Source organism: Sebastes umbrosus, chromosome 8, assembly GCF_015220745.1.
Source record: "Sebastes umbrosus isolate fSebUmb1 chromosome 8, fSebUmb1.pri, whole genome shotgun sequence".
In the NCBI taxonomy this organism is placed as follows: Eukaryota; Metazoa; Chordata; class Actinopteri; order Perciformes; family Sebastidae; genus Sebastes; species Sebastes umbrosus.
Window position 1 is genome coordinate 15,812,641 of NC_051276.1, and position 24,290 is coordinate 15,836,930.

Here is a 24,290-nt window from a genome sequence, read left to right on the forward strand (position 1 = left end):
AGTTCTTCTTTTTAGTTAACGTTTGAAGAATTGGAAAAACTTCATTAAATACATTCTGGTTTAGCTACCTGCCATTTTGAGACGTTGTCAATTTTAGTTAGCTCGTAGCTTTAACAACCTGTGGTTAGTTTAGTTAGTTTGACGTTTCCATGGCAACTAGTGATGCGTCGGTCACGAACGAGCCGGTTCAAAGAGCCGGCTCTTTCAAGTGAACGATAAGAGCTTTTCTTTGATTAATTCAAGGCAGAATGATAGGACGATCTTCTCCGCGCCAAGGGCACTCCATGCACTGACTGTGACTGAATGTTGTGTTAATGACGTCCATGCAACCAATCAGGTGATGACAGACGAGGATCATAGCATCAAGCAGAGGGGGGTGGGGGGGGATTACTTTGTAATCTAGTCCATTTATTCATAGTTTAATGAATTAATTTGTAGACAAATTTATTAATGCCTGTTTTTATTGTACAAATTGTAAACTGTATATAAAATAATAAACATTTCTTCATCATTCTAAAAGCATTTTTCTATATTTTATGTTATCTTTGAATAACATATGGGGGGGGGGGGGGCGCCGCGCGCTGACGGTCTACAGGTGCAGAGCAGGAGGGAGAGGAGGAGAGAAAGAGAGAGATGAGTGCGGTGCGCAAATAGCAGACAAGATGAGTGACAGTCGGAAACGAAGCCGCATGTAAAATCATGGTATTCTAGATATTATAAGGTTTAGTATGAATATATTGAATAATTTAAGTGATATATATACACACATACTAATCTTAGGTCAAAACGGCGCTAAATTTGGCTGAATTATAAAAGGCTGAAGTGGTAAAACGAAGAGTCGTTTGGGAGCCGAAAGAGCCGGCTCTTCTTGGGGAAGTGAGCCAAATGATCTGGCTCACTAAAAAGAGCCGGAATTCCCATCACTAATGGCAACCACCAAACGTCTCGCGCTATGCTGCTTGATTACTGCTAGTTCGGAGACACAAGTCAGTGGAAATTTGTTCCCAGAGTAATGACTGAAAGGAAGCTTGCCTGCATCACTACACCATGGATGTACAATATAGCTCTACACTTGGGGTGTGAGGTTTTGCAAAGTAACAAGTCAGTCTGCAGGACAGATAATAATGCACACAGTGCACTTTCATAGACTAAGCTACTGGAGTTACCCTGCACTATATTCATTTTTAACAGTCTCTTCTGCACTATATTCACTTTATTAATAGTCGTGTATCACAGTTGTTACCCCGAACTATATTCACTTTTAACAGTTTTCTTCATCTTGTATTTTTATATCTGGTATATTTTTTTTGTACTTTGCACTACTAACTGTTTTACTGCCTTTTTACTAACATGTTTTGCACTATGGAACTGTGATGCTGGAAACTTGAATTTCCCTCAGGATCAATAAAGTTACTATCCATCTATCTATCTATCTATCTATCATTAAATGCTTTTATTCTTCTGTATGTGTTATCGAACTCCATATTGTTCATTGCACTGAGGTTTACCGATAAACCAAGGAACTCAATCTTTTTCCTCATATAGCTAAATGTAGGCTATATAAAAAATATTTTGTGATATAGAATGTGTTTCCACTTATAACCTTTGCTGGGAAAGTAGTAACTTCTCCATATTCACCAAGGTTATGAGGCATGATCTGAAGTATTTATACAAAATAAAACCCATGATAGTAGGGCATCAGAGAAAATGCATTATAGTGATGGGATGCATTTTGTGACAAGTTTAAAATGCAGTCTGAAAGAATGAGTATCCCCCTATAACTTTTGCTATGAATGTAGTAACTTCTCCGTATTTACCAAGGTTATTAGGCATGATCTGAAGTATATACATAGTCCAATCCAAAATGTCTGTGTGTGCATTTAATCCAAATCACATCATAATAAAGGAATGTTTAAAGAAGCAAAAAGACCACCTTCCCAGAACTACAGATTGTATTTATGTACAATGCATGATGTTATTTCACATTCTAAGTTGAAAGGTCTTAAACATAAAATGATGCTACATGAAGAGGGACAAATGGGGTTGTTCTAAACCCAGATACAATAAAGAATGCAGTTATGGGTTTTGACAGAAAAAAACAAATACAATTTATTATTGACATGAAGATGATTTTCTCAAAAGAATTAGAACTGATGAAATGAACTGAAATGAACTGAAATGAATGGCAGGATTAGGGCTGCGTTAGAATCAATTTAAATACCTTCAACCAACCCATATAACAATTTAATGTTAACTACACAAATAATTGCTAATCAAACATCACTTGCCTCAATAAAAGAGCCGCTTGTATTAAGATTTAATACCATATTGTTCCACTGTTAAAACTTGACACAAGGTCATGACTTTTCAATGTGTGGCAGTATCTTACTGTAGCAAATTGTGTTGCCAGTGACTAATCTCAATCTCGATTTCAATATTGCAACGATGAATAATTAAGTCTCCTTCCCTTAACAAAAATCCCAATATCAATCCATACGATACTAACAGCTTCACAGAAATAGCAAAAACTAATAATGCCTGACATTAGTACATAATTCAGTGTACTTCTAATAAGATTTAATACAGCCCGGCCACTGTGTTGAATATGGATATAGGACCAGAGTCAACAGAGCTCAGTCAACAGATGCGTGGAATGTTAAATTGTAAGTGGCAGATGCATAGGCAACATTGTGAATGCATAAAAGTAAAAATCATATCCCCATTAACATTCATCTTTAATTCTGATACATATTAAAATGTAATAAATTAAAAAATAATTTTGTAAAAGTATATACATCTCATCACACACCTGCCCGAGCACTTTTCAATACTGGCAAGTCACAGATCCTTCGCAGTGTTTTGGTACCACAAAGTAAGAACACAAGGGAAACGAAAGAATGATGCAGGAAGCTGTCATTTGTTTGTACTTCTGTAAGGCAGTCAGTGCAACAGAGAGTTGAGCAAGAACTATGGAAGTGAAAGGTGGCTCACTATCCAGTGTATGGAAACCAGATCTGCCAAAAAATGAAAAAACTAAAAATAACTGCATTAATATACACAATTGTGCAAAAATTAATGACAAAAATAACTAGATACAGAGAAGTAGAAATGTAGGGACATGTAAATTAATAAATAGGATAATATTTTTTTCTTAAAAAGGTAAAGGTGGATGTTAATTTTTGTTTTTTTTATTTGATGAGTAAATCCCATGAAAACACCAAAACCAGCAATACATTTATCCTAACAAGTGTTCAGGTCATCCATTTACTTATTTATTTTAAGTTATCTCATACTAAAATCATATCTCTCCTTTACTAATTTATTCCAAATTTGGCAAATGTGGTTTTCCATACAACTGACAACAAACAACAACTGTCACCAATAATGAATGCCTCATTAGAAAATTGATGGTTTTAGGTATGAGGTACATTTTAAATTTGAGCCTCACATTTCAACCTGCAGTGAAGCAAACTGATCCTGGTACAAAATACCACGTGTTACATACATTTGCAATAAGAAAACATTTCTCAGTTCTTGAAACTGTTGGGAGGGCAGCGCGTTTCAGTCCAAAGTTTGTGAGGCCGACCATAAAATCTCTTAACATAACACATTTTTAAAAGATGACAAGAAAAATCAAAATACCCTCATGACTTCTTTTAGCTCCGTTTACCACCTAACAGTATTACCAGATAGTCCCTTCACAGTAACCCCTCGTTCTCAAAGCTGGAGGGCAGGAGAGAGAAGGCAAAGGGGCAATACTTGACTCCAGTCCCACTGTAGAATTTATTCTGAAACTCCACCCTGAGGAAGAAACAAGCAGCTGCTATGAATATAAAACACTGAGATAATTCATAGCACTTTGGCGCCATCGACGATACAAGTACTTTAGTGGTGATTGTTATCTTACCAGTGCAGCCGGAGGGCATGAAGGAATGCAGACAGACCCTCCATTACCAGGAGGATGGACACAGTGAGAACGGCAAAGAGGCCAAACACAGGCACCAGGAATAAAACCCCGAGCCTGGTGTCCATTCGTAGTCCTACTCGCATCACCATGGCCCACAGCACCTCCGATAGCTCTGTGGAAGCAGAGAAGAGAGCACCATCCATTTAGGGAACTACTACACTACTACGCCCGTAATGTGTACACTCACTTTGTGTTCAGTGTGTGCTTGTACAGGTTTGACCTGTGTGCTGTACTGCAAACCATCATACTCACGGGCATGTGCCAGGCTCAGAGCCCAAAGCCTTAGGTAGGAGGCTGTGTTGGAGATGCATCCCAGGCAATACTCTATAGTGTGAATGGCCTGATGCAGGAACTCATCTCCAAAGTCAAACTGTCACAACAACAAAAAAAAAAACTCAGAATGACTGTCGGAAACCAGAAACAAATAACAATGGTTGCTTATAAGGAAGGTTCCGATTAATTGGGAACTATCCAGTTGTTTTGCTACGCTGACCTCCTTTGTCTGGTGCTCTCCGCTAGTGGAGAGATCGCTGTGACTGCTGCCCTCCTCCATGTCGTGATCCCTCATCAGGCAGAGCTCCTCTTCACTGTTACGCCGTACACGCTCATATCCCTGAGGACACACAGAAAAACTACTCACGTTTGTGTATTTTACAATCAGAGAACAAATATATGGAAACGTATTTCACACAGTAAGCAAACATTCACAGACGGATATGAATGTAACCCCTCACCCTGTACATTCCTAGGCGCTGGCTTCCTTTACTAAGCCAATAAAGGTAGACGGGTTTCCCCAGGAGTAACACAGGCACTGAGAGAACAGCCATGACCACCAGAAATACCTGCAGGCCAGTCTGGAAGAAGCAAAACAACATCACATTACATTGTTATAATCTGTCTCAGTGAACTTTGAAGTGCATTTTAAAACAACTTTAGACTGTTTAGTAAGAACAAGGACATGAGTTACACTTTACATTAGCTTCTCACCTGTCCTGGGTAGAGGGGCTGCACAGCATCACCCTGCATGAGGAACATGTTTATGAAGTGGATGAGGATGCTTGGAGCCTGTCTGGAGTTGTTAGCGTTGAAGAACAGCCACTTGTAGACTATCATGAACACCAGGTAGCCAAACAGACACAGCAGGAACAGGAGCTCAGGGAGAAATACCAAGTACAGGTTGTGCTTCTTCCTGAAGTGCCTGTTTTTGTTGACAAAAATAAGGCAGGCTATAGTATTAACCTCTTCCACTCCTTGAAGGTGCCAGCGCCTTTGGCCGACTTTACTTTTTTCAGAGGCTGTAGCAGGTTCAGTTTTAGAGCTTTAGAGTAAAGGTACAGGTATTATATGAAACTAGAAAACCTAAGGAATCCACTGATACCAATCATGTCATGCTAAGAAGTTGCGCTTAATTTTGGCGAGAAAAAAATGGCATGGCCATTTTCAAATGGGTCCCTTGACCTCTGACCTCAAGATATGTAAATGAAAATGGATTCTATGGGTACCCACGAGTCTCCCTTTTACAGACATGCCGACTTTATTTTAAACCATGGAGTCTTTTTTAAAAAAAGGTTACATTGCTGCAGCAATTTATGAAACACAAGTGAGCATGGGAATGGGCATTAACCTCTATCATAATGTTCTAAGCCCTTATACAGAAAACAATTTATTTTAATGAATGAATTAATGTTTATTTCTGATTTATGACTAGAACAACTTGACACACAGTGCTGAGCTGCATCTCAAATTAATCTTCAGGTTCCCAGCTTTCAGATGATGTACACCACGTCTATGTGACATCTACTGTTGACCTGCTATCTCCCCCTAAAGACCCCCTGCAACCCCCTAAAAAGGACAAAAACTGGTCTATGAAAAATAGGGGTGAGTGGAAAAGGTTAAAAACTATAACATCTAACATTAAGGGCATTACAAGGTCAAATAAACTGGTACTTACAAGTGATTATAAGTGCTGAGGATGACCCCGAAGCTCATGTGTATGATGCCCAATATCACGGACATCTTCATCTTATAGGAGTTCAGAAATGTAAGGCGGTTCGTTGCCAAGTTCCAAATCTGTGCAACGGAAAGATGGCATATATTATACAATGGGTATGTTTGATTGGTAAAAAATGAAGTCCAGCAATGCTATTTAAATCCAATAAAGAAAAGCTAGCTGCGTTTTGTTCATCGCTTCGGCCATCCAAGGACGGCATTATTGTTCCTGGAGGGGATCTAATATTTCTACACAAGTGATTCAATAAGTTCCATCTTCCAGGAATTCAACCTAATTCACTTTTGTCACACAATGTGCGTCTCTGTGCGAGTAACATTACCGCTAATCAAGCAAACAACTGACTGTTTTAAATACTGATGCACTGATCAAATTTAAGGTGTCAGCACCAGACATGACTGCTCCACATCAATGGTCGTTTCATAGCCCTTGTGTTACTATACTAGTATAATAATATTAGGACATCATGGTATGAAAGTCTCAACTCTTATTTAAGAAGTTTAAAAGAAATACTGTACTTATTGTTTTTCATTTACAAACACAACCGTACATAAATACAGGTTATTCCCTTCCAACAAAAACGCATAAACTTTCTAGTAAACAAACGTGCGCATCTACTGAAATTTGATCTCCATGTTGCAGGCCGCAGCTTGGCAGTAAATTGCGCACGCCCTGTCAGACACCAGAGGCTCCATTAGTCCATTTACAAACAATATTGTAATATTATAACTTCAAGTGCACATGTCCTGGTAACATGTTTACTGTGACTGTGAGTATAACGAAGGCTCTTTAAAACCATCACAATAATGAGAAGCAATGATAACATATATGTATATGAGATATTATATTATAAATCATGTTGATGACTAGTCCTTCAATATTCTTTACTTACCGGGTCAATTCCCAGAGGGTACGGTCTGCGGAAAACTCCCGTAACATTTGGATCCAGAGTGAGAAAATGATTCCCATGGATATCATCTTCCCTGTTAGGACACAAATAAAAACCCCCCAGTGTGTGTTAAATGTAGGTCATAGCGGAACAAATCCACAAACGTCATCTTATCTTTATATCTTAAAACACGTATAGTTCCTTCGTCATGACGTACTCACTTCCACACCTGGGCATCGAACATGGCCTTCACGCTCCATCCAGAACCAAAGATGTTAAGGGACTTTGAGAAGCAGTCGTTGTATATGAGGCCAGTGTAGATGGAGAACAGGCCCATCATCAGGATGATATATCGCCCCTCAAAGAAGGTGTTCCAGATCTGCACAGACGCATCGAATCGCTCAGTTATACCTCAGACACGCTGTATGACACACAAATGAGTATTAGGTTGAACATTTCTTTGCAGTACTCGCTCACCTCATTCCTGGTGTTTTTAAGTTTGCGGTTGTTCTCGTACAGAACCATCCAGAGAGCAAACAGAGCCATGATCGCTCCATGACCCAGATCCCCAAACATCACAGCAAACAGGAACGGGAAAGTGATGATTGTGAAAGGAGCTGCAAAATGATAAATAAAAAAAATAAAAAAATCAAGACTAGAAAACGTAAAAAATATTGTATATACCTTAGCACTTCTAAAAATAAAATATTAAACGACATAAAGACAACAGGATATTAAAATTTAGCAATAGCAAGACAAGACACAAAAACAACAAAAACAAAAGAAGTTAGCATAGGTTGAAACAGAATAATAAAATGTGAAGTAAAACCAGGAAAGTTAAATGATATGTAAAGACAAGAAAGAAGCCGTTATAATGGTGGCATCATGTTCCCATTACATCAGCTCTGGATTAGATTTCGGTTATCATTTTTATTATTATGTAATACATGTGTTGTGTAATACTATCTCCTGTGATGTTATTCATGCATCACGGGAGGAGTGCTACACAATTACAATAAAAGGATCTTAATTTTTCTGTTTCTCTTCAAAGACTGTTGTGCAACACCTTCAAGTTGGAAAGCGAAAGGCTCCCACTCACCAGGGTTAACCTCTCTGTAACAGCCCACTCCATAGGCGTCCACAATGTTCTGGAAGCCAGAGGTAAATTTGTTGGTCCTTATCAGGGTGGGGGGGGTGTCGTTGGTGGGGATACGATTGACAAAGGAAGGAACTGTCGCTCCACTTTTTCTCTGAAATATCAAATCAAAAAGTCAGCATGTTGCCATAAACTAATTTCACCCTAACGTCTTAAAACATTTGATCAGCACTGAAAAAAGTTGGCAGCACGTGCACATCAAAAAATAAATAAATAAACAAGAAAAATATATAATGTCTCTTCAACAGATTTGGCATAACATAATCATTAGAGAGCCAGTTGTTGCAACATGATAAATAAACCTCTGTAGGAACAGTTATTCTCATTAATGCGTCTTTGTGTTTCTTCATCCCAAATACACACTCTGTCCTCTGCAGCCTGCACGCACAATGAACAGTGGCCCTTCTATACCCTCCCTTGTAGTTAAACTAAAGAGGGATGAATAAAAGCCATGCCTCATTCAGTACTTGCTTTTACGATGACAATACTCCAGTTCATGAAGCAACTGCCCCGGTTCAATAAACAGAAGAAGAATGTCTGCAGTGAAGATTTTCCTTACCGATCCTTCTTCTAGGGCCCTCCGCAGCGTGGGAATGTCATCGACAGGACACCACACCTCAGCGATCAGACACTTGTTAGTGACATCAAAACTACACAGGTTGAGAATATAGTAGATGGCCTTCATCTTCTTGACCTGGATGACCCAGGTGTAGACGGACTCTGAGGCCTTCATCAAGACCTGTTTCAGGTAGTCCTCTGTCCTATAAAGTACCTGCACACCGTAAGAGATAAACAGAACACTTAGTGTGGCACATCACATTAGACCTTCCAAAAAAGGGGGGAAGTTTACAAACCTTGACTTTTATTTCTATGATAATGTATTGAACATTAACAGAGAGAAATAAACATTTACATTTTTTCACAAGAGGCATTTGTGAGTGTTTTAGTGTGTGAATAAGAGAGACAAAGAGCAGACAAGAGAAACAGTCAAGAAAGAAAAGCATGCACAAAAGAGAGGAAGAAACAGTTTAACGTTCAGCTGAGGAGGTCTCATGTTCATCATGTGCTACAGGCGGTGAGTGTAATTTTATTTTTTCAGTCACAGTGGGTTGAAGCTACCAAATGATTCACTCAACTGACCCAATAAGTGCCAGGACCGGTTCACAAAAAGAGAAAATTGGGTTAATCTTTTAGAAAAGAAATCAGCCATTTCATTTAGTTCTTTGGCCATAAAATAACGGTTTGAATGAGAAATCCTTACTGGGTGTAATGTGATTCACTGAAAACAAGATTTTCTGCAAGCTTGTTTCGTAAAATGTTGTATTCTTTTATCTTAAAACCCGGCACCAGGGGAAAAAAAACACCTGGAGAGCTCATATTTGAAAGTATCTAGCTTATATATTAACAGAGATGACAGCAGACACATTTACAAGTTAACCGTTTGTGAAAGACAAACAGAGTAACTACTTTTTCCTGTCACTAATTAAACATCTCCATAATTAGTTACTAGCAAAAGACATACTGTGTGCAGGTCCTGAATGCGAGTTCTTAGTCCTTCCACAACATCATTCCTCTCTTCGTTGCTGCTGGGATAGGGATACAAGTGACAGTGGTAGCTGTGGAGAAAGAAAAAGTATTATTTTAGAATAGATATCAGCCCTTTTCTGCCATTAATAGAGCAACCATGAGACAAAGTATTGTGGAATAATTACCAGTCACAGATCTTCTTCACTTTCTGACCAATTTGGTCTCCCCAGTAAGAGATCAGGAACACCACACTTTTGGTTGGCTCACCCTGCAGGTAGAGAATAAGAGGAAGTGTTGTATATCAATGAATAAGAGGAAGTGTTGTATATCAATGATAAGATCCAGACGCTCCATCGATTATAAAAAAGGAAGTGTCAATTTGGACGCAGAGAAGGTTTTCAAGTGGTTATATTTTATGTTCAAAAACTGTATATTTCATTTTTTTTTATGTTTTTAAATATTAATTTATATTTGTTTGCAAAATCAAGCTGTTCATTACCAAAACAAAACTGAAAAGTACTTCATTGATTAAAAGTTCATTGTTGACGTTAGAAACAGCAGCTGAAAAGCACTGCTTTCTCTACCGTATTTAAAAAAAAAAAAAAAAGAAAATCTAGCAGCCACTTGCATATTTCACCAGCATTTGGCTGGTGGCTTGTGCTAATTTCCAACCCTGAGCACATGTTAAATTGCTTGTAAATTTTCCTGATTTTCCATCAGTGAAAGTATGTCCTGACATTCCACTAGTGATCAGTCGCAGACCTGCATGCCTGCCTTCTGGTCAAGCAGAGGAAATGGATAAATGGATTAGTGTTGTCACTCTATGGGAACAGACAAGATCACAGCTCTGGTTGTTTATAAGAACAGCAAGAAGGACTAGAACAGACTTCACAACATCATTTTCAATTTTGTCCCATTACAGTATTTAAAGGGGTACTATATGTAACAATCTTCCTGTATTAATCGCTTTGTGTTGCCAATCTGTGAACGGACTGTAACTTAACGTAAAAACTGAGACCTTCCCCGACTTTCTCAGTTGCCTAAAACAGTATAAGGACTGATTTCTATAATGGACTCAGGGGAGTTTTGCCGGGAAAATCCAAAGGATGTGACATTTATGCGCATGCTCAAGTGCCTTGCCTCTCTTCAGCTCCCCTACAACGCCAATAGTGTGTAGCTAATGTAGCAAAATACTGAATGAAGGAGGTTTCAGGTGCTTCAACTGTCTCACAAGGAATTATAGGCCTGTTCGGTGCTCGCAGACTAAGGCAGTCTTGTAACAGGAAAGACTTCAGAGATTAGGTCCAAAGTATACTGGAGCACACAGATTTAAGGCAACAAATTTTATTAGAAGACCAACGTTTCGGACCAATTTTGATCTTACCTACAAACATTATGGAAATAGAGAATATCCATTAGTCCCACAAGAATCATATCATCATATGCGGACACAGAAGTTAAGATCCAATCAAGTGTGTTAACCAAGTTTGTTATCTTGTACCAAATTAAGAACCTTGCATCTCGACAAGATCCCAATTTAGGAAGTGAGATACAAACATATTATGTACTTAATACAAATGTTTCTTCTGCCTTCCTTGCTGCTATTTTAATCTCACATTAATACACAGAAGACATAACAAAAGTAAAAAAAACTTTAGCAGAAATTTTGAACAAAGTTAGCTTAGAGAAACGTACCGTGTCAGGATCTTCCAAATACTCGTCGACCTCAGCATAGCTGAGGATGGTGTATCCTTTACATACTCTCCAAAGCATCCGCTCAAAGGCCTCGATCTTCGTTCTCTTAATAAGCCCAGAAATGAAACTGCAAGAGAACGAGGAGAACTTTCACAAACAGCCTCCCATATGTGCCTACGAAGGCACATGGACCTTTAATCTAACTTTCAACTTAAAATATCACAATAATGATATCATGATGAAATCACAATAACCCTCAATACAATTATATAATTCAAAATTCATCTTAAGCTTTGTTTATGTTGCTTTTAAAATTACATTTCCAAATTAAATTCATTGCATCACAAAAGAAACCATTTCATTATGAACTTACTCACACTAACATCTTCACACTAAGATTTAAACTCCAAAGCTCCAATGGTTATCTGGGTAAATTAATTTGGGATATAGGAATGACGGAGACGGTGTGCGTTCGCATGTATCAACATCTTCAATGGCACGTGTGCATGCGAGCAATCTGGCTGATGTCACAGTGTCCGTAGCTTTGCTATTATCTAAACAATCTTACATTATTGATGACACATTGTGCTCACTTGAACATAATACAAGCCGTCTGCTGTAGTTGTGATACTTTCTGTGTTGCAGAGTAGCGGCAGATTGATTGAAAAAATGTACAACTGTGTAGTTAGTCTTTCCTTTGAGCCCTCGCTGTCCATGCACATTCACAATGTTTTAGGAGTATAAAATCGAAAAATAAGGTTTTGTATGAGCAACATGTTGTTGACAAAGAACCAAAGCTGTATTTCAGTTATCGCAACTTGAGAACTTCCTTCCTGCTGATGTGTGTACTGTGTACAAAGCCTTCCTGTTTGTGTGTGTCTGTATTGTGTATAAAGTACGTCTGTATGTGAAAAGCCTAATGGGAGACAGAGAGGACACAGAAAACAATTTATGGAGGAAAATAAAAGTACAACTTGCCTCATTTTAAAGTTTCTTTAAATGTGTAGCAACAGCTGTGCAACCCATTTACTTTTTCCTCATTATATTATTGTGACTAGAAAATCACACGATATTGCGATTTCATTTTTAAAATGCCATGACAATTCCGAAAACTGGTAAACCGTGACAGACCTGGTGCCTACTGTCAACTCCAAACACTAACATAAACATAATACTGATATGGACGGCAGAATTTCATCCCTCACCCCAGTTTGGCTCCGAGTCTCTGCATGCTGCTGTAGTCCATCATTGTGTCTTTTTCTAAGAAGGGAAATTCCTCATACTGAACTTGTAGGGGCTCTCGCTAAAAGTAAAGACAAGATGCGAGGAGGGTAGAGACGAAAAACAAAATCAAATCAAAGACCAGCTTCTAAATGTCATATAGTGAGTATAAACAAGACAAAAAGGTGTGTGTTACGAATCCAGCTACATTACAGGATGACACACTAACCTCGGCTGTTCTCTGTACAAAGCTGCGGGTGACGCGCAGCATGTGTGTGTACTCGGTCAGCTCCAGCAGATTCCTCTGCAGCTTCTCTTTATTCCTGGTGACTTCACCTAACTCGACTTCTAGCCTCTGCAGCTGCTCCTGTGAACACACATACACAGACACCCAGTGATAATGGGCATTACAGCAATAATAATCATAATAATGTATATGGTTTGAATAATCCTCCAATTTTACACAGACTAGAGCAGTAAGATTCAGTGTTCTACATATAGAAGGTACTCCACTACATTCATTTAATTGGAGTGGCATTAACTCAACACTAGGGCTGTCCAGAATACCATTTTTTGGGCTTCGACGCTTCGTTGAGAAATATTCAAAAGATATTCAAAGCTTTGCGCCACGCCTCGGCTGACAGGTTCTTCTGTCTGTCTGTCTCCAGCTCTCCTGTTTCGAGGCCCATGATAGTGCTGCTGCAGCACTACTGTACACACATGCACCTCACATAACAAACATTGATATCCGTCTGAGAATAACTAATAATAATTAATGTTGAATATGAATTAAGTTGTGGGATTATTCCTTATTTCATGGGCTATTTTGGTATTTATACATTATTACTACATACTTCTATAAAAAAACAACAACAACAACAACGAAGCATTCGAATACTGATTTGGAGGTCGATTACCATGACAACAGTCAAAGCTTCGAAGCATTCGGGTCAGCCCTAGTCATCACTGATTTAAAAGCTCTCCAGGATTACTGTCATTAACATATTAAATTAACAATTATAAATGATGATACATAAGTAAGTAACTAACCATTATAGCCATGACGTGCTTGGGTAAAGGAGCCACTGGGTTCACGTCTCCTTCTGGCAGTGAAATGTCGGCTTTCTTGACTTCCCTCAGAAGGTATCCTGTCAAAAATAACGAGCAAACTTTCTCAGACACAAAAAGACAGTTTTCGAATGTTTCAAAGCTTCCTTATGACCACTAGATTTGAAGCAAAGTCACAGTGCGTTACTCTTTTCTCTTAATCTAATAATAATAAATGGTTTAGTTAATTAACGACAGCATTTCATCCTACTACATCTACAACCAGCTGACATTTCTCATGACTGCAGGGTCATGGCCTTCAATTCAATTCAGTGAGAAGCTCTTCTGTGGCTTATGTTTTGGTAAAGGAGGTTCTGCTTCAACACTAGGATTCACGGTGGAGTACTAGACCCAAAGTCCAATAAGCATAAATTCTGTGGCTTCTTGTACTCCTGCTTAATTGCTTCTACAGTTCCATCACAGCTTTGTTTTAATCCTGTCAAAATAACTGCATTCCCAGCCTAAAGCTTGACATCAACTTCAACTCAATGCATATTATTGGTGCACTGTATATTAAAGATCAGTATATCCTTACCAAGGATCCTCTCCATCTCTTCACATTTTTTGATCTCATTGACATGTTTCCGCTGGAAGGAGTTAACACTGGGATTGAGCTGAAACAGGTGCAAGAGACATATTGAGTCAAGACTTGAATGATTAACAATCATCCCCACTCATCATTGATACCGTGTGAAACATATCTACAGGACAAACCATCATAAACCATACAGTAAGTACCTGTACGGGCCCCTTTACAGCAGCATTTAAAAACAGATATGATCTATAGGATAGCTACGACTTCCTTCTGTAAGTTACAAGAAGAAATGGCCACATCTGCTTTCATATAAAATATAATTCAGTGACAGATGCTATATAGACGCTCCGACAAACAAGCAGGTAAAGTTATAGCCGTTTAGATATTGTTGGTTGGTCAAAATTTTCCATGATTGATAGGCTGTATTACAAAAAAGTCGTCATGGTCCAGTAACTGTTTACCATAACCCTATAAAAAAAACACTTTCTACAAGTATCTGGAATATTTGAACTCAGTGAATAATCTTCTCAGGGGTGTTAGTTGTCATCAACCACTCAATGTTTAAAAAGACATGTCTTTGTTCCTTGATGGCACTTTATAAAAGGCAATAGTATTTGTATTTGATACAAATGTTGTGTAATCCTGCAAAACCCAATAAAGAAAGGTTTTAAAAACCACACGCACAATGTCACATTATTCTGTAAATATTATTCTATTACTCTGCGAGAATTAACCCTTACATTATCGTGGCTGGATTAACCTGTTACGGGGCCCCATGGGAGAAAAACACTGAAGACGCAGGTTGTGAAAACAGGGTTTTCTTTAAGTAGGACACACTAAGACATGTGAAAAAGATGCAAATGAGGGGGAACAAGAAGACAAGACAAATGAGATACACCTAAGTCTTTTGGAACAATACCTAAAACCAATAGCATGAATCATGGTTGGATTAAATATTGGATCAGCCATACAGTGAGGTCAGAGGCAGTAAATGGGTCTAGAATAGTAAAGAGCAGCAGCTGTTATTATAGCAGAGTGCTTTAGATGTTTGCAAACTCAAGCAGTAACTTTCAAATTGATACGTTTCATTCTTAAAAGTCAGCTTTTTCAAAAACCAACGTGGCTCAGTCAAAAAAATGTTGTTTCACAACAAAACTTCTCATCTCTCCTCTGACATCAGATGATTTTCTGCCACTTACACTTCATAGTGTTCAAACACAGAGAGAGAGAGAGAGACTGAAGTCTCATCTGTCACTGGATTTAAATTAATACCTCTGACTGCAGTAAAATGCAGAAAAAATAAAATAGTGTCCAGGTCCTTAACATCTGTCATTAAAGGAATGTATAAAAAATAAGACGTGTCTTCTGATTAATCTAAAAATCAGACTTTTCTGGCATTAGAAAAACTGACTTTCATAGTAGGAGGTAAAGTTGAGGAATTTTATATGGAAACCTTTCATACATTTTATGAACGGCCTGACTGTAGATCCCTGTGTTCAGATAAGGATTGGTGCTACCACCTTCACTCCAAGGTAGTTTGTAATTTGTATCCTTGCTGGAGCAGGATGATGACTGAATTGTATACAGATTTTTTTAACTGATTATATGTGTTTTTGTATGTGTATGTACTGCGTGTGCGTATATGTATATGTATATACAGTATATGTATATGTATATACAGTATATATATATATATATATATATATATATATATATAAATAGATTTTATTGTATTGTTTTTAATTTTTTTTTTTCTTGTGTATATTCTTTTAACTTATTTATCTATTTTTTATATGTAATATTTTTTTTCTGTATCTATACTGGCTTATTTTATATTAATATTAGGTTTGTTAAGTTTCTTTGTACCGAGACTGTTATTATTGGGGACGTGTGTGAATGTTTGTTCTGTTGTTTCAAAATGAACAAAAAAAAACAATCAATATAATATTGAAGAAAAAAAATCAGACTTTTACAGAGAAATTTGCAGCTTTGTGTAGTACAACAGGGAAATTAAAACAGGTCTTTTCAAGGACTTACGTCTCTGAACTCCACCAGTCCCAGTTCTCCCAGTTCACTGATGCAGTCGTATGCAGACCCAGACTGCAGGAACAGCTGGGCCAGACACATCTCTTCACCTCGCAGCAGAGAGCTCATCTTCACAGGTAGCTGGAGCTAGTGTAAGGAAGCTAAATACTGCTGTTTCTGTTGATTAAAGCACCTCAACGTTGGTTAGTCAAGTCCTTGGTGCTTGTCATGTTTTAGCAGCAGTGGTGGTGTAATATCTGACTTGAAACAGGCTGACTTCAGATCTTCAGATAGCTACCAGCTACAGCAGAGGAGCTGTTCCTGTTAGCTCGCGGGCTAGCCACCGGAGAGCAAGGTGATGATTCCTGGATGAAGAACTAGTTTCAAAGTCAAAGTTCAATCTCTAAATTGTGAAGGAACCCGGTATCAAGAGGTATCCAAAGACGCAGTCACTGTTCTTCTCATAGTTTATGAAGTTGTTAGCAGACATCCGTTGGTCGTGTCCATGGTGCTCCACGTCATTTAACTAACTGTTGAATACCAACAACTTCCACCAGCAGTCAATGTAGCTTTAGACCAATCAGCAGCGGCCGCAGGAGTCTGCGCACTACACACTCACTGACCTGGTGTCTGTGGGCCCTCAGCAGTGTCTGAAGGCGAATATAAAAGACCTCAAGTGGAAGAACTCTACAAATGCACAGGAAGCGATCTGCAAATGCGAAATAGATGCACAAATGTGTATATATAGCACTTTACATGTAAACCCTAAAATACGTATTTACAGAGTAGGCGTATTTGCAAATCTCCCTTTATTTTTGTGGATGTGACTTTACACAACACAAATACAAAAATACATGTTTTGTGGATATTGAAATATTTGCAGATCATGGTACACATTTGTGGAATGTCTTCTGTAGGTTACAACTAATAAAGTCCAATAAAGACTTCCATAACTCTACCCTATAAGTATCTTTTGACAAACAAAATAAGAGAAGTGTCCTTTAAAATCCTTCACAGATATTATCCAGCAAGTCATTATCTTGTTTAAACAGGACATCAATGTAAACTGTTCATTCTGTGATGTACTCCCAGAAACTCTTCCTCATTTATTATAGCACTGTGACCATAGCAAAAAGGCTGTGGAAGGACTTGAGTAGATTCATTATTGATAATATTGACCCTGATTTTATTCTATGTCTAGAGAATGTTTTGTTTGGTTTCCATAAAGGTAACAGTAAAATCAAAGAATATTATATTATTAATCTCATTATTCTCTTAGCTAAATTTCATATACATAAATCCAAATTTAGTAAATCTAAACCTTAATTTTTTTTATTTGAACATGAGACCAAACAATACATTAAATTGATTCTCTCCTCCGAAAACAAAAAAGCTAATAAGACTGTGGCTTTATGCACCTCCTTTAATATATTTATCTAAATGTTTATTTTCCCTGGCTTTGCACTTGGAAGGCAAGGCAAGGCAAGGCAGCTTTATTTGTATAGCACATTTCAGCAACAGGGCAATTCAATGTGCTTTACATAAACATTCAAGAACATTGCGACAAAGTGCAAAAGAACATTAAGACATAATTAAATAACTATAAAGTTATAATAACATTATAGATTAGAAAATAAAAACAAGCTAAACATAAAAGCTAGGATAGAAGCTAAAATAGAATATAACACACAAGAGTAAAAGTTATAAGATCATTATCTGGTTTAATAAAAGGCAGCAGCAAACAGGAAAGTTTTAAGCTTTGATTTAAAATAACTCAGAGTTGGAGTTGGTCCTGCAGTTTTCTGTGAGCTTGTTCCAAAAAATGTTAGTGCATAAAAACTGAACGCGGCTTCTGCATGTTTAGTTCTGACTCTTGGGACACTTAGCAGACCTGATCCAGATGACCTGAGAGGTCTGGATGGTTCATAACATAGCAGAAGATCAGAAATGTATTTTGCCATTTTGTAGGTTTTAAAAACCACACGTACAATGTCATATTATTCTGTAAATATTATTCTATTACTCTGCAGGAATAAAACCTTACATTATCGTGGCTGGATTAACCTGTTACGGGGCCCCATGGGAGAAAAAAACTGAAGACGCAGGTTGTGAAAACAGGGTTTTCTTTAAGTAGGACACACTAAAACATGTGAAAAAGATGCAAATGAGGGGGAACAAGGAGACAAGATAAATGAGACACACCTAAGTCTATTTGAACAATACCTAGAACCAATAGCATGAATCGGTTGGATGAAATATTGGGTCATCCATACAGTGAGGTCAGAGGCAGTAAATGGGTCTAGAATAGTAAAGAGCAGCAGCTGTTATGTTTGGTAATGTTTTCTGCATAACATTGAAACATTATTGTGCTTGTGGACGATGTCCCCTGGTGGTAAAACCCGAAAAAACAATGACCAAGAAGCCTGAGTCACTTGATAAGAAACAAACATAGCTGGGACTGAAATCAGATTGGAAGATTGCACAAGAGTCATACCCACTTTTCTAACCTATCACAAAGTGTGTTGTGATTAAAAGTATGTTGAGGGATTAAGCCTTAAAAAAAAGTCATAGAAAAAATAGTTTTATTACAAAATGATGCACCAATACAACTCTATACATTCCCACAAACATTATAAAAATGTAAAAACTATATAATTATAAACAATATCTAATGTAAAAAGGTGTAATTACATTTCAGTGACATAAATAAATCATCTTGTTTAGCGTCTTTTGAGAGCGGCACTAGCCCCATGCCTGTCGGATTTGTCTCCATGGATTCCCAAGAATGGAGGCAGTGATGAAGAAGAAAACCAAGATAAGGCCCTTAGCCAGTGACTGAGAATATGGCTCACCTGGGGAGGATAAAAGGTAAAATAAGTCTGAGGCTAATGGTACTGTCAATACATATTTTCATACATAAGCAGTGTTTCTCGCAGAAATGTTCACAGCTGTAGTTCCAATTTACTGACAGATCCACCACAGGATACCTTAGGACTAGATTACCAAGGACTAGATGAATTCTCACCTGTGTAATACTTGGTGAAGGGGAAGGCGAGCTCAGGCCAACACACATCATTCCTATTACAGTCATATTCTGTGAAGTTGATCTGAAACCTGGGGTAAAAAAAATAAAATACAAAACATCACACTCCAGTTAAGAATCAGTCAGGCAGCTCATACATAAAGTACTTTAACAAATCTCTTTATAAAGGTCAGTCTTGCCTGGTTTTTGTTGGACCTGTGTTGATGGGAATGTCAGTAAAGGTGACTGAGGAGGTGATGGGGAACAACTGACTCTCCACTGGGTCCACACATGGAGAGACATCACCTCCTCCACAATCCAGAGCCCAGGGGGAGAGGCTGTAGCTACAAATGACCAACATAACATCCATGATTCACAATGGCTTATAATACGAATGGGATACAGGACACATGGTGACCTATGATGATTAACAGCTCCTCCTGAATTGAGACAATACAATTTAAACTGTGCATTGCAACGAGAATACCACTGATACACACCTGACTTGCACAGCACAGATATCCCTTTGAGGTATGCCATCTACTGTGCCAGTGATAAGACTCCAAACATGGATATGCTGGTGGGATGGAACCCCATTGCATGAACTTGTGTTGTCTTCCATAGCTGTGCTTGGGTTCAGTGTCACAACTGGAATTTATATATTGTGTGTAACATATGGTTAGAACGAAAAGAAGAGGTATTAGTAATATAAAAGTATAGCAAAAAATACTAAATATTAGTGAATAAACAAACATACATGAACTGTACAAAAAGAAAACGTTGCATTAATTGTTTCTTTGCACCATCTACTTACAGCTTATGTTCACCCAGTCGGTCATAGTTAGAGGATCTGGGTTTCCACTCTTTGCCACATATGTGGCTGTAATCAAAGCAGCCTGGAGAGAAGTCACATTCTCTCTAAAAGGAGAAAAAGCATTATATTTTCCTTCAGCACAAATACCTATCGATATAGATCAAATATGTACTCATGTTGAGGTACGGACCTCAGGAGATCACACTGAGTCAGATTCTGTAGGCTGACAGGGAGCAGACATCCCGATGTTGAATTCTCCCCAAACAGAACTGGTTTCGTCTCAGCAGTGGAACAGAGTCCATTACTCACTGTTAGCCAGATCAGAAAATGGTGTTGCCTTTTAGTCAACTGATTTTGATTGAAATATACATAATTCACAGTTACGCAGTCAGACAGTAATCAACAACATGACTTAATGGGTTTACCTGGTTTCCAAAGATTGATTGACATCCTCTGTACTGAGGCTGTATTATTGTCCCAAGTTTCCGCCATTCCAGCAATAACAGGCCTTCCCACCTGATAACCTGTCAGGTAAAGTGTTTGTGTATTACCCACTAGAACAGGTACTGTGAACTATTTAAAACAGTTCACTACCACAACCATTCTCAGGACAAAGTATTTTATCTTGCTCTCACCTGGGTTCCCTGAGTTGGGCTCACCTAGGACTTCTCCATTTAGAAACACGGCAGAATACCTTGTAGTTAACGCCACTGTTCGGGAGACAGAACATGAGCACAAACTACATCAAACACATCTATCAACTATGCCTGGTGATCAGTCCAACCATGGACAAGCATTATGGGCACTTACCACTACTATTTAAAGTGATGGTCCCAACAGTGCGAGTCAGCGTGATATTTGTGATGCCATTTCCTTCCCAATAGAATCTGTAATCCAGCGCTAAGGTCACGTTCTCACATACCAGCCCCTCATCTTCAGAGAAATATTATTAATATTAATTGTCAGTTCAAGTTGTTGTTGTTGTTGTTGTTGTTGTTGTAATGATACGTTGTAATGTCCATACCTGAAGAGGCATCTGTGCTTGAAATAAACTGACTTGAGTCATTGGCCACTTTATCAGTTACTTCCACTATAACATCACCTGGAATACATAGAAACATAGATAAATAAAATAAAGACACATGGATTCAAAGAGCTACAGAACATATCATCATCATCAAAACATATGTTTAGCAGGTAAAACATACCCCCTTGCCCATTCTTCACTTTAACCTTCAAATCTGTTGATAGCATCTGTAAGGGAGGTCCAGTTGGACAGGAGCGTAGCCGATTTACACACTTTACTTCGAAATTTCTCAAAAATGCCACAGGAGCGCTGTTTACACACTGCCCGAGCACCTTCTGTGGAACAGATATATAAACGGCATTAGTTGTTACAGCTTTGGCAACACATACAATCCAAAATGTAATCTAAACGATATTTATTAAAAAAACAACAAACCTGGGGAATAGTGAAGTACTGGTCATTTAATGAGAAAATGGGACTTCCTTGAACATAAATATTAACCGGCACTGGAGCAGACAAAACAGCACTTTGGAAGGATGGGCCAGGTTTAGATGTGCTAAACAAGTCAAAGGGCAAAAGATCGATGATGAAAACATGACACAAAAATGTATAATCACATAATCAAAAAACAAACCATATGTGCAATAATTTCTCACATAGTGTTTCCCTGGTAAAAGAGCCCGAGGTAAGGGTTGTTTTCAGGAGGAGAATTGACACATAAAAATGGAAACCAATCTGGGGAGTTTTCAGAGGACTGCACAGAGCACTCATAATCTGGAGCAGGCGAGACCTGTCCACCAAAGGGCCCTTGGAGACAGTGGGACACAAACAGCTTCAAATCTTCAATGGAACAGTCCTGTTAAGAGTGGAAGACAAATAAGTCACTGTTGATTAATACAGAAGGAAATACATTTGTCTAAAACCTTAAAAGAATGTAATAATGTGAGAGATACCTTGTCACAGCAGCAGCGTACATCACATGCTCTGAATGTGAGGTCACAGGGACAAGAGCCCAGTGGTTGGTACACTTGGTTTGGAATGACTGTTTTATTATCTGAAATGGATAGGAGATTTATATTTATTAGAAATGTGGCACTCTCAAAGTGCTTACATCCTTAGTCCATTATGATTAGATACGTTTCATTTGAATTACCAGATACAGCATTAGCAGGAACCAACAGGGCGTGTATCTTAGCCTGGATCAGCAGTGATGCCTGAGGTGTGCCGCCCGCACAGGCGGACAACTGAAGAGTCTCCAGGACACACAGTGGCTTTGGACAGCAGTCTGTGTCTGTCTCATTCTCACCACACAAACGCAGACTTTTATTCAGTCTCAGCTGAACCCGAACTGCAGTCTGGGGCACCAAATGAAAGAAACATGAGGCATAAAGAAAAATACATGTTCACACTATAATATCATCTCTATTGTATTCATTTTTGGAGGTTTTTATTACATTAAACCCTTTCTAACTGCACCTTACTCAAGCATTTTCTGTAAATATAATGGAAATGCTCACTGTAAGATTAGATTCTTACCTTTCCCACCTGCTCCGTTGTGAGCCGCCACTGTGTTGCCTTAGCGACACATGATGGAGAGCCAATGCTTCCTGTTAAAAGAAAAACAAACCATAACCAACCACCAGATCTGCAAAATGACAACGGACTGGATAACCACAATAAAGTCACATGGAACAGGTAGGAGGATGCCGTTAAAGGCAGAGCATCAGGGAATCTTTGTAGATTTGCAATGGTGTGAAATATCAGAGGCTCAGCTTCACTTATGTTTGTCATATATTTGCATAAAGGCACAGCAGATAATCTTTGCCTCATCTTCTTTTCAGGTATTGTCTTTTGAGGATCTGCAGTAAGGTTGGTGCAGGCTAAAAACGATGTGTTATTACTATGTCACTAATTTCATATGTAAGTTTGACAAACCATAAACCAACCACCAGATCTGCAAAATGACAACAGACTGGACAACAACAATGTATAGTCACATGGAACAGGTAGGAGGATGCTGTTAAAGGCAGAGCATCAGGGAGTCTTTGTAGATGTTACCTGTTATATTAGATGGATATACTGTACTCAGATTCAGAGAGATGTTCCACGTGTTTCCCAGCAGAAAAGCAGTGACTGTTGGTCCAGTTGTAGTGAGATGTGACGGCTGGAAAACTGTACAACATTAGGCAAGGCAAGTTTATTTATATAGCACATTTCATACACAAAGGCAATTCAAAGTGCTTTACATATATAAAAGCAAGATAAAAGAGCACAAAGTGCATAAGATACAAACGAATAAAAGCATATAAAAGTATAAGTTAAAAGAACAAAATTAAATGGATAATAAAAACAATCAAAAGACAGTAAAGTGCAGCATTTGATCAATTAGCACAGTTGTCTTCTAGCTAGCTGTTGGCTATAGCTCTTTAGCGTTGGCTGTTTTAAAGTGGATGAATTGTACGTATAGTGTTTCATATATTAAGCTCTTACCGACAATGTTTTGAGTGTGAGCCAAGGAGATGAAGAGCAAAACACATGTGACCTTGTGTGAAAAGGATAAATAGGTAAATAATCGATCATCCGCGTGAGCCATTTGGTTCACTCTCTGATTGTAAACAGCCGACATCGTTGTAAACTGTAGTGATGTCATGGCAACGCAGCTCCTCCAATCACAGAGCTGGAAGAGTTCTTCTTCGGGGGAAACAAATGTGTAGTTAAATAAACAGCAGCGCCCCCGCCTGGTCTGGAGTGGTAGATACATGTAACATGTAATAACAAGGGACCCCGACTCCTACCATCACAAAGCTCTCCATTGCCAAGAGGAGAACACAGAGAGGAGTCCCCTCAGCCAGCTGGTCCTGAGGCTCACCTCCTCTAACAGCACAAGACCTGAGGACAGTTCTCACACTATCTGGACCAACCAAATTATAGCTAAAGAAAATTACATCAACTATTGGACATCTACCACAAAAACTCTATTGCTGTGCTATTTGGCTCTAAACAGACAGGACACAGTGGGAGACTACCTGACCACCGTGACTGACCAGGAACAGAGAAAGACTTGACTATGTACAGACTCAGTGATCACAGACTGGCCCGACAAAGGCAGACCTGGCTGCCTAGAGAAGACAGGCTGTTTCAGCTCTGTCCACAGAGACAGGCGGAGACAGAGACAGGCTGTTTCAGCTCTGTCCACAGAGACAGGTGGAGACACAGTAACATTTCCTGCTACAATGTAGCACATATGAAGAAATTAGGGAAAAATTCTTTAAAAAAATGAAATGTAATCTCCAAGAT

The 24,290-nt window shown here is 38.6% G+C and overlaps 2 protein-coding genes across 2 annotated transcripts; both read right to left on the reverse strand.

Annotated features, from left to right (window-relative positions):
• Positions 1-1,938: 1,938 nt before the first annotated feature.
• Positions 1,939-16,682, reverse strand: atp6v0a2b (ATPase H+ transporting V0 subunit a2b). The gene is made up of 20 exons (XM_037777835.1): positions 16,143-16,682; positions 14,106-14,184; positions 13,514-13,611; positions 12,693-12,830; positions 12,448-12,545; positions 11,243-11,369; positions 9,733-9,815; positions 9,543-9,636; positions 8,580-8,792; positions 7,964-8,114; positions 7,342-7,481; positions 7,086-7,243; positions 6,868-6,958; positions 5,919-6,037; positions 4,955-5,165; positions 4,702-4,821; positions 4,461-4,580; positions 4,220-4,337; positions 3,908-4,079; positions 1,939-3,801 (listed from the first exon to the last, which is right to left on the reverse strand). The coding sequence occupies exons 1-20, from the start codon at positions 16,257-16,259 to the stop codon at positions 3,699-3,701; spliced, it is 2,550 nt and encodes an 849-aa protein (XP_037633763.1). The 5' UTR covers positions 16,260-16,682; the 3' UTR covers positions 1,939-3,698.
• A 2,013-nt stretch (positions 16,683-18,695) lies between these two features.
• On the reverse strand, positions 18,696-23,636 carry tctn2 (tectonic family member 2). Its single transcript, XM_037776708.1, has 18 exons — positions 23,484-23,636; positions 23,052-23,165; positions 22,530-22,600; positions 22,147-22,348; positions 21,947-22,047; positions 21,650-21,849; positions 21,429-21,549; positions 21,175-21,328; positions 20,991-21,068; positions 20,777-20,899; positions 20,602-20,676; positions 20,392-20,490; positions 20,157-20,274; positions 19,967-20,070; positions 19,653-19,800; positions 19,353-19,496; positions 19,156-19,244; positions 18,696-18,982 (listed from the first exon to the last, which is right to left on the reverse strand). The coding sequence occupies exons 1-18, from the start codon at positions 23,617-23,619 to the stop codon at positions 18,873-18,875; spliced, it is 2,187 nt and encodes a 728-aa protein (XP_037632636.1). The 5' UTR covers positions 23,620-23,636; the 3' UTR covers positions 18,696-18,872.
• Positions 23,637-24,290: the final 654 nt, after the last annotated feature.